Source organism: Chelmon rostratus, chromosome 7 (assembly GCF_017976325.1).
Source record: "Chelmon rostratus isolate fCheRos1 chromosome 7, fCheRos1.pri, whole genome shotgun sequence".
Classification (NCBI taxonomy): Eukaryota; Metazoa; Chordata; class Actinopteri; order Chaetodontiformes; family Chaetodontidae; genus Chelmon; species Chelmon rostratus.
Window position 1 is genome coordinate 6,563,746 of NC_055664.1, and position 13,774 is coordinate 6,577,519.

Genomic DNA, 13,774 nt, shown 5'->3' on the forward strand with positions numbered 1-13,774 from the left:
GACAGGGGAAGTGGGATGATGAGGGGAGAGTGACAGCACAGAGAAGAAGAAGAAGAGGAGGAGGAAGAGGAGGACGAGAAGGAGGAGGAGGAAGAGGGAGACGGTAATCCCGTCTAATTCACTTAGTGTTGCGCTGAGGGAGCAGGACACTAAGAGGATTTGGGACATTCTCTAAATTAGATCAGCAAGAATAACAAACTGCAAGGAGAGGTAGAGTGGAGGGAACGAGGGGGCACACTGGGAGAGGTGGCATGAAGGAAGGGGCAGACGAGGGAAGGTGGCATGAAGGAGGGAACATGTGAAGGGATGGTGGGACAGAAGAAATAGGTTACGTCATGCATCAGGAAATCTCTGAGGGGAACGTGGAGGAAAATGGTTTAAAAGAAAAAAAAGTTTGTTTGCCAGTTTGCCTCACTTTAAAAAATGAGGGTAAAGCAGGAAAGACTGGGCGAGGCAAAGCTGCAGAGATCAGAAACCTGCTCAGAGAGACATCAGCAACCTGTTGCCTCAGCCAACTGAAAAAATTCACTCCGATATATCGATATTCTGACCGGCACCGAACACCAAACGCTAATCCAGACAACTGTTTCGGTCCAACACATCATCAATCTGTGGCTCTAAACTCTGACTTTTACTATTAGTGATATTAAGTAGGTGTTAAGTTGTAATCTGCAGTAAAGCCCTTAGCAGAAGTGTATGCTGAGGTTGACAGTAGCTTGATCCATTCATACTGTAATACTGATCCTGTTACCACTACTAGCTGCAGATCACTCACACCTACTTACACTACAGCACTATGTGATTTAGCAGCATTACAGCACGTTTACAAAAGCTTATTTAACGACTTATGCAAATGATTGCATTGTTTTTTTTTTATGTGTAATCAGCAAAAAAAAAAAAAAGCCACAGATTTATTAAGCCAGATATAGCAACAGTTTTGATATTCATGGATTTACTGTGTTCAGTTTTGGGGAATAACAAAAACATCTGATGCTGTTTTTTGACTAGTACTTTTTCTAAAACAACCAGTTTATGTGTTTAGTTAATTGTATAGTGATGCTATTGTGCTGTACCATGATCTGCTGAGCTCACTTCTGTCTAACTCCACACCTCCAGATGTGCATGAACTTGTAGTCTTCAGTCCTAACTGACACTGACTCAAGTGACATCACTTAAGGACATTTATCCACAAAAGGCTTTATACGACTTTTTTTTTCACATTATGCAGTAGTGTACCTGTAAACAGACTCTGATGTGTAAAATCGGTGGAGTTCCTCTTGCAGTTACAATTCTTGATGTGTAATGTACATTAAATTGAGTAGCGACAGTTTCCTCTGTTGATCTAGACCTCTCAGTGCGCTACTATGGTGTCATATGTATGAACCCTAAAAGGCTTTAAACCATAAAGAAAATTGAAAACAGTGTTTAAATTATCACAATTTGAGCCACTATGGAATTAAAAACCAGCAAGAGGTACATCAGCTTTTTTTGTGTCACTCGTGTGTGGGCAGGTTCAGCTGGAGACAGAATCTTGGGACACTGAAGGACTTTCTCATATGGCCACACATCCCATATTACAGCAAACAAACCCAGGCTACAAGCAGTGCTTCCAGCTGCTGTTCTAACCTGATCTGGCTTTGTTTTGTTCCCACACACAACAGCACAAAATGTCCCTCTACTCTGAAATGAACTCAGTCCAACTCTATTTCATCATGGATTTTTTTTTCATTTGATTTTATTCCAACCCAAGCTAAAAAAAAAAAACAAAAACAAAAACATTGTTTATGTGTGTGTGTGCGCGCAACTAACCCTATGTCTATTTTCTGTAGCTGTGTTTGATAATGACTGTCTGTTTGCATGTCTGTGCATGCATCTCTCTGTGTGTGTGTGTTTGTGAGTCTTTATTAATGTGTTTGATGATTATGGATGTGTCTTTACGTGCGTGTGTGCGTGTGTTTACGAGCGTGTTTAGGCGCGTGTATGCTTGGCGGCATTGGGATTAGGAATCGATTAAGAGGAAAATGGACCGCAGGCAGGAGGGAGGAAGAAGGGAGGAAGGGATGAAGGGCGGGAGGGACGGATGATGGGGAGGCTGGTCTGCTCTGGCAGCAGCCTGTGGCATGATTACAGTGTGCCTCCAGAGCAGGCTGGCCACCAGCTTGTTTGTTGGGGATTAGAGAGGGGAAAGAAATGAATCATATTTCTAAGTCCTGAGTGTGTCTGTGTCTGTGTCTCTGTGCTTCAGAGTCTTCAGAGTCCATATGCTGCTGCCGGGGGATTACAGAAGCACAGTGCCTGCAGAGCACAGGAGGGGGTCTATCTATCTATCTATCTATCTATCTATCTATCTATCTATCTATCTATCTATCTATCTATCTATCTATCTATCTATCAGTTGACACATTCATCACATTAAAAAACTTTGAAGCAAATGTTGGAATTCTAAAATTCAGTTGTCAGAGCAGCAGTTCAATAAGATTTCTTCACAGCATAACTCATTAAAGTCCAAAACCATCAGTGTCTACTACTGAGCTTTTGGGTTTCACGGCCAGTGTTATGCTGCGTCATCAGGCTGAACCGAGCTCAGTTCTCAGGCTAAGTCCCGGTCAGAAGGTAGAGACTCACAGTTACTGAGACAAAAAGGTGCAACAACCAGCCAAGACTAGTAATTCTGGTTATGGTAGAGTGTAACAGTGATCAGTATTACCTGTCCAATTGCGTTTGACTGGATAACCCAGTCTGCTAGCTCCCAGTCTTAACATTTCACATTTTGAAACGTGACGAAGTGCAACACCCTCAGACTGGCAAGGCTTGCAGGTTCAACATCAACTCATATGTGGCAAATATCTTGTACTGTGATAAAATATCTTAAGAAACTGTTTTGAAATGCTTTATGTAGGATGATCTTGTGCTGATTTCAAATAGTCAAAATATCAATGACCTCAATCCAAACAAAGGCCACACTCGTCCCAGAGGAAGCAGGACAAGAGCCTACAGCCCTGCTAGCAGCTCTGTGAGGCTGCTTTTAGACACGGCAGAGCTTTGAGCTAAATGCTAATGTCAGCATGCTAGCATTTGCTAATTAGCACTAAGCATGAAGTACAGGCTGAATGTCATTAGTTTTTCCAGGTGTTTAGTCATAAACCAAAGTACTGGACAAATTACACTTTTGACCTGATGATGGTGCTAAAGGAAAAGTTAAGAGATCACCAACATTACCACAATTCATCCTGTGAGATTTCACTCAAAACCATAAATTTCAGCCTCATGGTGGCACTAGATGAAGTCAGGTGATCATCAAAGTCAATAGGATTCTTCCTCAAGGGATCACGATTGACTGTGCAACGATCCATCCAATATTCGTGTAGGTATTTCAGACAGACTGGCATTGCCGTCCCTAGAGCACTAGCCTGGCTGAAAACACCAGCTCCAGTTGACAACAGTGTGTATTACATGTTGGGTTGAGTAATTTTTCTTCTCGCAGGCGTGTTGTGTCATTATGATTCAAGACCCACCGCCCTGTTTCAAGATATCAAGCATCTCAACGCTCCATGAGCCAAAACCTTTCATCCAGTGCACTCCTCACAACCCCCGTGGTGCTGACCCTCTGGCCTACAGGCCGACGCAACACAGAAACATTCAGCAATTCAAAATAATCTGCCCGTCTCTCCTGCTGCAGTTTGGCGCTGGCGGGAGCGGTGGGATTCAGTATTATTGTTAGTTCTAATCTGGTTTCTGTCCTCTCTGCCCTGTTCCTCTCATCTCTGCCTTATACCCACTCAACCTCTTGTATGGATTAGTGGAACGCTCCCAGAAACCGATTCCCAATCTCCCCTCTCTGGACGTGCGGCACTCCCTTTTTCTCCCATTGCAGCCTCGAAGGGAAGAGATATTAAGGTGTAGCGCTACCTTGACCCAACACTGACAGCCAACATTCAGTCATAAAACACTCAAGCCCAGTGACTTACAGAACACAATCAGTTTTAATGAAGTTGTTTAATGTCTCAGAAACATCATAGCTATCTAGCATGGTAGTGGTGAGACTGGTCGAACACAGGAGACAAATGAAATATACAAAATAATTCATGTCAGAAAAATAAGCAGAGAAGATTAAAGTAAAGCAAAAGATAAAAGTACAGTAAATGATTAAGAAGCATGAACAGCATTGTATCCTATTACTGCTACTTTTACTGGATAAACCCCTGAGTTTGAAAAAAGAAGAAGAAGCAGAAACCAGAAAAATATAAACAGAAAAAATAAAAAGTTGGCAGTTTTCTAGAAATTAAGAGAGAGATTCTGTTGGGTGGAGCGCCTGCGTAACAACTCATTGCTGATACCAGACATGATTGCATTTTCAAGTTTTAATATTTACAAAAGAACGACAAAAATGAATAGTAGCAATGTCCATGTCAGCTGAAGACATAATATTAATGATAGTAATAATACTGATAATAATATCAACTTCAAAACAAATTACCACAATTTTTACTTCAACGCATTCACAATTTTTTTTAAAGAAACATAATATTGTTTAATTCTAATACAAAAAAAAAATCAAACGATACATCAAACACATAAAGTGGTACCCATCACATCTTTACAGGCTGGTGTTGAGAGAGGCACCAAACTCTCTGTGCAAAGGGGGGCCGCATGGCGGCCCAGTCCCTTCCCTTTCTCTGGTGCAGTCTTCTCTCCTGTCAAATACCTCACTGGAGCAGTTTGTCAGATAACAAGTTTATAATAAAGCCATTCGTAGATTCAAGAACTGCTTCAAAGATCCGCTAACCTCATGCAAAAACCGTGAGATGGAGTGGGGGCGGGGGGGAGTACTCGGCTGCCAATAGCCACAATGAGACCATTGTTGCCCAAATGGTCTGGAAATGATCCTATTAAACTAACAATGTACGAGCCATTCTGCTAATGATTTCAACCATGCTCAAAGGCAACAGGTTTGTACTGCAGTCACTTCAGTGACCAACTCTACCCCCTCCGCTGGTATCACACACAGGCTGCAGAGGGTCAGTATCACACAAGGCTACTGGGAATCATCAGCTTCTGTCTGCTAAATATTTTTCACATGTTATTGGATTAGTGGCCACCATGTAAAGACACTCCTTATGATGTCTGTTTGGGTTAGTTGAGTTTGGCTAAAAACATTTCGAGTGTGCTGGCTGATGAAAAAGCAGCTTCATAAAAGAAACGCATCGCAGAAAATACAAGACAAAGAACGGGAGGGAGAAGTAAAGACGAGCTCTTGCTCTTTCTGGTGCTTCAACACGTCGGCTTGAAGGCTGTCTATGCAGTAAACTTGTAGGTCACTGAACTGTTGTGCTGTGGCAAATTAAAAAATAAGCTCTGCTTCAAATGTGGTCTCAGTGAAGGCCAGTCAGACAGTTTCTGAGTTCAGCTGAGTTCAGCTCTATCAAACAGATCAGAAGGACAAAATGCCTAGAAACCAAAAGTGCGTCTCAAATCAAAAGGATGCATTCAGTGTTTCTTTATGCACATTGACTCTGAATTCTCTTGTCATTAATATAGTTATACTGTATTTAAAAAACAATAATTTCGCCCCTCTATTCCTCTGAGATGGACAATTAAAGCTCTTTCTGTTCTTTCTTACTAATTTTATTGTACAGATATTGCCATTCCTTGATTTCAAGGCTGATTTCTACCTCACTTTGAAACATTGCTGCTATCTCTTTGTTACAGGCCAAACCTCAACAGATCAGTTCACTTCCACGCATATTGTTTTGAAAAAATGAAGACATTATTTCAGCTGATTTATTCTTCGGCTGATATGATTAAATGATTTCTGTGTCCCGAGGTCTCTGCCTTCCTCTAAAACACACAAAAAGTAAACTTGGGTTAGTCACCCTACTTGGATTTCTCACTTGTTCCTCGATCCCCTTCCCTCCCCACCTCCCACTTGTTGTTATTTACAAGACCTGGAACTTCCAGGAGTTCTGGTCTTTGTAGTCCAGACAGTCAGTGGCATTGAAATTGAGCTTCCAGGCAGATTGGTCCTTGTAGTCTAGACAGTCGACAGCTCCAAAGCCCAGCGAGGCGGCCGTGTAGCCCTGGGAGGAGAGCGAGGCAGGGGACTGGCTGAGGGGCCCACCCATCGAGGAGGCTGTGATGGGGCTCAGAGCGCCTCCGGTGCCCGACAGCTGCGGGTGCATGGGGGACAGGTAGGAGCTACAGTCCAGACCAGTGAAGTAAGAGGAGGAGCCTGCATAGCTCTGGCTGTAGGCTGGGGCCTGGGTGTAGGTCATGGGGTAGGTGGTGGTGCGCTGCATGCAGGGGGTGGTGGAGGCAGACAGGGGGTCTGGCAGCGGGGAGATGGAGGCTGGGCTCCAGATGGACACCGTGGCGCTAGCAGAGCTGGAGCTAGGGGTGATGGCGGTGCCAGGAGGAGGGGGTGGAGGGCTGTAGGGTCCATTGGTGGGGTTGGCACTGGCTTCTGCGTTGGCCTCACGAGCAGGGGATGCCTTCTTTTTGGGGGGCCGTGGTTTGGACTGGCCTGTGCTCTGCTGCTGCTGCTGGCGGCACTTGGCACGGCGGTTCTTGAACCACACCTGTAGGATGACAGGGATGCATCAGAGATGAAGGGGAAGTTAATTATCAAATCAGAACTTCATTATCAGATGCTTTTAATAAATACTGAAACCGTAAAAACTGCTATTGTGAGGACATCTGTTTTATTTATCTCTTTATACTAAAACATTTCATACTGAAACATTTCACACTAAAACATTTAAAACGATAACAAGACACTGTATACTGGTTTGCAATGTGGTACCTGGACTCGAGACTCGGGCAGGTTGATCTTGAGGGCCACCTCCTCCCTCATGAAGATGTCTGGGTAGCGGGTTTTGGCAAACAGAGCTTCCAGGATGTCCAGCTGTGCACGCGTGAAGGTGGTGCGCTCCCGACGCTGTTTACGCGGTGTGCCTGAAATTAAAAAAAAAAAAAATTATATTATTTGTATATTATTATTTGTAGGAGGAGGAGGAGGAGGCGTAGTATTAGTAGAATATGCATCGGTTTATTATGTTGGTATTTAAAAATACGCCAAAATGACGTTACTGAAAGGCCTACAGTTGTAAAGACCGTGTATATGTGCACGCACGCATGCACGCGCGCACAGGCACACGCACACACAAACCCTAGAGAATTTCAACACCATTCAACAGGCCGATAGTTTGGAAATGGCACTAAATTCCAGGGACGCTATTAAAAACCATTAATGAGTATTATTTTAATAAAGAAAATCCAGAAAAAAGGAGCATGGATAGAGTAAATTATTTGACTTCCTTCTCTTGAATTCGCAAATAATAAACGCCGTTCTTCATTTTACATTTTAGAAACTTTACGTCGATATACACGTAAATATTATTTTACAGAACATTGTTGTTCAAAATACCGGATGAAGTTTAGCAAATGTATACCATTATCTAGTCGGAGCATATTGGAATCTCGTGTCAAACTGGTGGTGTTTTTAATTGGATCGAATAAAATCATGTAACAGGTCGCTTGGTTTTATCTTTCGTAACTGAGACTGTTTGAATCGAAATGTTTAAAGTTACGAAACGAAAGTCACGGCAAAGCACTGATTCTGAATTTTAAAAAGTGTGACTCAAACTCTAATCTGCAACAAGAAGGCCAAGCGTCTGCCGTCAGTGCCAAACCTCGGCATCACTTCATTCAGACTCTCTTCTCAAGGATGACAGCTGCCGAGCAGGACATGTAGCCATCTGAACAATATAAGAAGGGTTCATTCATGGAAAACATTATGGCTGAAAATAAAATACAATGAGCATCCTTTGGTAAATAGGTTACATGTTAAGAGCAACAGATTGGAGTCTGGTTTGATGTTAAGTATGTGTGAGAACAGGCTGCGTTTCTATTCACACACATTTTTATTGTTTTTTGACTCTGTAATCCGCTGAACTTATAGGTCAAGTGAACACATGTTGTGATGGCTGAAGAATCAGAGACATCTATTCATACTCATAAAGCTTAACCTTACAGCTACAGTTTTAAGAAAATTACTTACGATTTTTTTTTTTTTTTTTTTTTTTACTGACCATTTTACGCAAGAGATATAACGGGAGTTTCTCTAATTTCCTCTCTCTCTCTCTTCTAATTTCCAAATGAACTTTTTGTCACATGAAAAAGCACAGCACTGAAACGACAGGTTTAAATTATTGTAAAAAAGCATCTAGACAGAAGTCAGAGGTCATTACTTACTGGGGTATCCAACGGCGGCGGAGTGGAGCAGATCCATGCCCGGGCCGGACAGCGTTAACCCGTTCACGGCGTAATGGGGTTGCTTAATGTAGGACATCATGCCTCCTGCCGGCTTTAAAACACTCCCTCACTCCCTTACTCTCTCTCTCCTTCTCTCAGACCGGGGGCCGGGTCTCCTAGCTAGTCTCCAGGGGGTGTCTCTATCTCTCTCTCTTTCTCTCTCTCTCTCTCGTTTTTTTCTGTCACTCCCTCCCTCTCTGTTTTTCTCGTACCCTGGGTTGTTTGTCACTAAGTTGTTGTTTTTGATTTCTCCTTGCTGGCCTTCTTCTTTGTTATCTTTGTTTACAGCTCTGGCTCAGTGCCGTGGAACCAGACACCTGCGGTTCTACCTGTAAAAGTAACGGCGGTGCGCCTTCACACCTGTGTTAACCAGACGCGTAAAAACACATCTATTGTAGGAACCGGGCGGATATTTTATGCTTCCTCTATCCAGACAAGAATGACAACAACAACTAAGTCCGAACCCAAGACCAAAAATTAAGACACCAATTCAAAAACTAGTAAAGGCTAACTAATCTGCACAAGTGCTGTGACGCAGTTTGTCCATTAAAGTCGTGCGTAATTGCGGTGCGCATCGACGTCGCCAGGTGAAAGGTACCAAAAGCAGAAGTTCCACAACTAGTTCGGCCGTCTGCGGTCTGATGGGCGCGGAAACGTGTAGGGGCCCCTGACGGTACCTGGTCCCTGAGGAGAGGATCTGGATCTGCAGAGTGGACAAGTGAGGCGAGCAAGAAGAGGCTGGCTAATTAGAAGTAACTTCTTACCCAAGTAGACACCCAGAGCCGTCCCTCCCTCCCTCCCTCCCTCTCTCTCTCTCTCTCTCTCTCTCTCTCTCTCTCTCTCTCTCTGCCTGACTTGGTCGCGCGCACAACGCGCGCGCGCACATATACTGTTATTATGTATTCATGTTGGGCCCGTGTTTGAGACGATGATCTGACACAAGAATACAACTCTAATAGAGTAGAGTTTATTAAAATCTGTTGAAACGTTCAGGCTATGAGGCAAATTTTGGCTTTTACTGACACCTGTTGTCTACGGAGCGTACAATTAATAAAAAATAATAATAAAAAAAAAAGAAGGCAGAACTGAATTCTGCTCGCGTTCATAAAGGCACTTGGTAAGTTTAGTTCATACATCTACGGTGAATGACAGGCCGTATTCATGTCTGGTTTAAGGGAACCCCGATAACCATCTTGGTCTTTTCGAGCCTTTTCCAGGTTTTATTGTGTAAACAATTTTCGAAATTAGCCTCCTGAAATAATTGGGCGGCCCTGGCCTGCCTGAGGGTCGAGCAACAGAGAGGCGGAGAAGGGGGTACAGGCCGGATTAAAAGCAGCACAAAGACCGCGTTGTTCTGCTATTAAATCCCCTTCTGATCCCCAACATGCTCCCTCCGAACATTCATCCATCCATTCACCACAGTCAATAATAATAATATTAATATTAATAACAATAACAATAACAATAACAATAACAATAACAATAATAATAATAATAATACAATGTTGCACGTTGTATCGTGAGTGGTTGATTTACATAATTGATTGGGAGATTTGTTCTTTATGTAAATTTCTAATAGAGGTCGGTTATTTGATAGCATAATATATTCAACGGGTAAACATAAAGTAATAGTTGGCCTACTTTATATGAGGTAGGTAGGCCAATAGTCCACGCAAATAAAATGTTAAATAGCAGAACTGACACGTTCGGTTTTATTTGTAATACACTTTCTGAGGGGCTTTAAAGATATTTTAGGCTTACGGCTCTATAGAAGTATACATATTTCCACTGCGCTGAGGATATCTGTATGATTAAAGATAATTTCGTTCTATTTGATTTCTGCAGATTATTCCAGAGGAGGCCTCGGTCTTCTCTGCCCCTCTTGGTCGGACTCTTTCCACACAGAGTCGTGTCTCCGCTCCCTGGTCTCGCCTGGCCTGTGCCATCCTCCGCGGCGAGACAATTTCACAGTGTCCAAAGCCGATTCTCTGCGCTTGTTAATTGAATCGGATTTCTTATAGTTTAAAATCCACACGCGCGCGCGCACACACACACACACAGAGACCCATGTAGCTACAGCCCAAACTGTATAAGGGGTTTATCTAGCTCTGTAAAGCCAAAGAGATATAAAGACACACACAGAGCCACAGAGAGACTTTACCGGCGTGTTTGAACGTTTCTGAATAAAATGTCTTCACCTGCTGAGGTGGGTGTGTGTAGGCCTGGCTGTCTGGGTGCAGGAGGCCTGTTTGTGTGTGTGCTGTTGCTGTCGGGATATCACCTGTCTCCAATGGACGCCTCACCTGCTCACATCCAGGTACGCTTTGTTTGTTTGTTTGTTTGGCTGTTGGCTGCTCGCGCAGCTTGTGCTAAGCTAAGCGCCAGCAGCGGGCAGGTGCTGGCCCTATAGCTGTGCGGAGTCCGACGACAAAAATGTCTCGAGACCTCTTACTGACAAAGAGAGGGGGAAAAAAACGACAAAAAACGGCGGGAATAGCGAGAGACCTCCGATGTGCCGCTGCGCGCGCGACGCTGCGCGCGACACGGCTGTGCACGCGTGCACTTCGCGCACCTGCTGCCCTCAGACTCTTCAATATTGTAGCATACTTTATTTAATTTTCAACTTATATTGCATGATTTAAAGGCTGTGACAAGACCGAAAAGACTAGTAAAAATAGCCAGTTGTGTTTTTAAGATAAGACATGATAAATGGCTCCTATATTGTTATTTTTTCAGCTGCATCCTCGCTTTATTTAATAATACAACAACTACAATATGACGTTAAGTATATGCCGATGAAGTCGTAATTGATCAAATAAATATCTTAATCCGCGATCAGTCGAGAAAAATAGCATGGGAACGGAAAATTACCAAAAAACAAGACACCTGTAATTGTGGTGTATGCGCATGCCAATGATAATGATAGGCCTACATTTATCTCTGGCTCTATATATTTGACTCTAAAAATATTGTTACATTGTAAAATATCAGCGAAATAGGACATGGATGTTGCTTTTCAGTAGGCTAGATGCTCAGTCCCTTACAATGAAAATGATCAGTAATAGATTTTTGGATAGGCCACTGTGTAATATCACTGTAAATTATACTCTAAATTCCTGCAGAGGTACTGCAATACACAAAACCAACTAAAAAAAACACACACTGTAATTTCCTGTAGAGATAGAATAGAAATTTCATCACCTACAAATTAAAAAGGTTTCAAAAAGCAACTCTGCATCCATGCTTTTTCATCAGACAGCAGTTTGTACAACATCCATCCATTATCTATACACCGCTGAATCCTTTGCAGGGTCACGGGGGGCCATCTCTTGGGCGAAGGCAGGGGACACCCTGGGCAGGTCGCCAGCCTACCACAGGGCTACATATACAGACATACAGACAAACCACCATGCACACACTCATTCACACCTACGGACAATTTAGAATTACCAATTAACCTCAGCATGTTTTTGGACTGTGGGAGGAAGCCGGAGAACCCGGTGAAAACCCACGCTGCACAGGGAGAACATGCAAACTCCACAGAGAAAGATCCCAGGCGGGATCGAACCAGGGACCTTCTAGCTGTGAGGCGACGCTGCTAACCACCGAGCCACCGTGCAGCCCAGTTTGTACAACAGATTAGTGAAATTGGTTGTCTGTTTCATTCAGTTGTTTTACTTTCAGTCATTCTTTTTTCCCATTCAAGTAATTCAGTTTTGAAAAGTTTTAATCTTGTGTTTTTCTATATAGACTTATGCATAAGTACTATATGCATGGCCATATGTGAGTACTATATATTAATGCTCTTTAAGAACAACACAGTGTATTTTATTGTTGCATGACATGATGCTTTGGGTTGTTTGTGTGGAAATTGCTCTGTGATGAAGGACTGCTGGTAGTTTGGACGCACTAGGACCCAGAGAGGACGCAAATTAAGGACAACCAGCACATAAGAGGCTTAGTACATCTAATCTATACTCCTACACACACACACACACACACACACGAACACACACAGCATTTCATAAACATCCCATTTTGAAACAAGCACGCATACACGTCCCAAAGGCAAACACTGCCATTGTATTTTCATTTAGTTTTCATTTTCTCCAAACTCTTTTATTCCCCTTGTTGACCTTAACTTCCATTCCACTTTGTCAGGGAACATTTGCCCATATGCTCCACTATTTGTCTCATCTCATTTCATTAGCAAGCGTGTATCCATGCGTCCTGCCATGAACTAAGAGCCAGAGAACAAACTCATTCATTCTAGACAATTATAGTAAAAAAGAAAAAAAAATCATCATTCAGACCCGTGTGATATTAAACGTTATCTATTCAATCAATTGCACGACCACTCCAAAAGATCAAAAATGAAAACGGATTTCAAATTGAAATTGAAATGAAGTTTGACTCAGACGCAGCTTCAACACAATCACCATTATGAGCTTCCTGGAAGGGCCCTTTTTATTAACAGAGACTACAGGCCTGGCTGTTTGTTTGTCTCTCCACTACTGAATGATTCATGACAGGACATTAACCAAACACCATCACATCCCAAAAGACCCAAAACTTACCCCCCCCCACACACACACACACACAATATATATATAAACAAACAAACACTTTTCCAGCTGTTAAGCACCTCTGACATCATGTTGTTTGATACACACACACACACTGTATTTTTGTATGTCTGTGTGTGCACACTGTGCTTATAGTGTGTGTGTGTGTGTGTGTGTGTGTGTGTGTGTGTGTGTGACAGTTACACACTCACACATACACACACGCACAGAGTTCAGCCGATTTATCATAATATGCTTTATCTGAAAAGTAAGTATCTTACCTCGGGATAAAGGGAGGAAAGAGGGGTTTGTGGCCAGATTGACAGAGGAAGGGTGGATGGAGAGAACCGAGCGCTCGCCGCACAGGGACAGAGAGCAGGACCTTCAGCTCTGGGGCTGGATCGATCACTATTGATAAGGTAACTGAGCGTTATTGGACGGAAAGGAGCGGCGCTGACAGAGAGGGCCACAGTGGTGTGTGTGATGGAGAGGCAGACTATGTGAGAGACAGACCGGGAGGAAGGCATGTGGTGCTTACTGTGAAGGACTGGTGGAGGTCAAAATTGTTACTGGAGGAAACTGGGTGGGAAGTTACGGACGGGGTGGGGTGGAAGGAAGGAAGAGTAGAGGAGTGTGATGATAAAAGAGGGCAGAAAAAAGTGGAAGACGAGAAAGAGAGAGAGAGAGAGGCAGATGGGGAAGGGGGGTATGGGAGGGGCATTGGAACAGAGCTGGTCTGAGTTTTCTGAGGGTCTTGCTGTGATTTTGTCTTGTTTTTGTTGTTTTAGATTTAGTTAAACTCTTAATAGTTTGTCATTCTGCAAATTCGATTGATTTGATTCTGCGTTTGAAAAAGGCATTCATCATGTTACTGTCTATATGCGCATATAGTTAAAAGT

General features: G+C 43.1%; 1 protein-coding gene across 1 annotated transcript; it reads right to left on the bottom strand.

Moving 5' to 3' along the window:
• Positions 1 to 4,022: 4,022 nt before the first annotated feature.
• On the bottom strand, positions 4,023 to 9,002 carry LOC121608961 (homeobox protein otx5-like). Its single transcript, XM_041940416.1, has 3 exons — positions 8,251 to 9,002; positions 6,800 to 6,951; positions 4,023 to 6,575 (listed from the first exon to the last, which is right to left on the bottom strand). Exons 1-3 carry the CDS (start codon positions 8,348 to 8,350, stop codon positions 5,937 to 5,939), a joined length of 891 nt encoding a protein of 296 aa, XP_041796350.1. The 5' UTR covers positions 8,351 to 9,002; the 3' UTR covers positions 4,023 to 5,936.
• Positions 9,003 to 13,774: the final 4,772 nt, after the last annotated feature.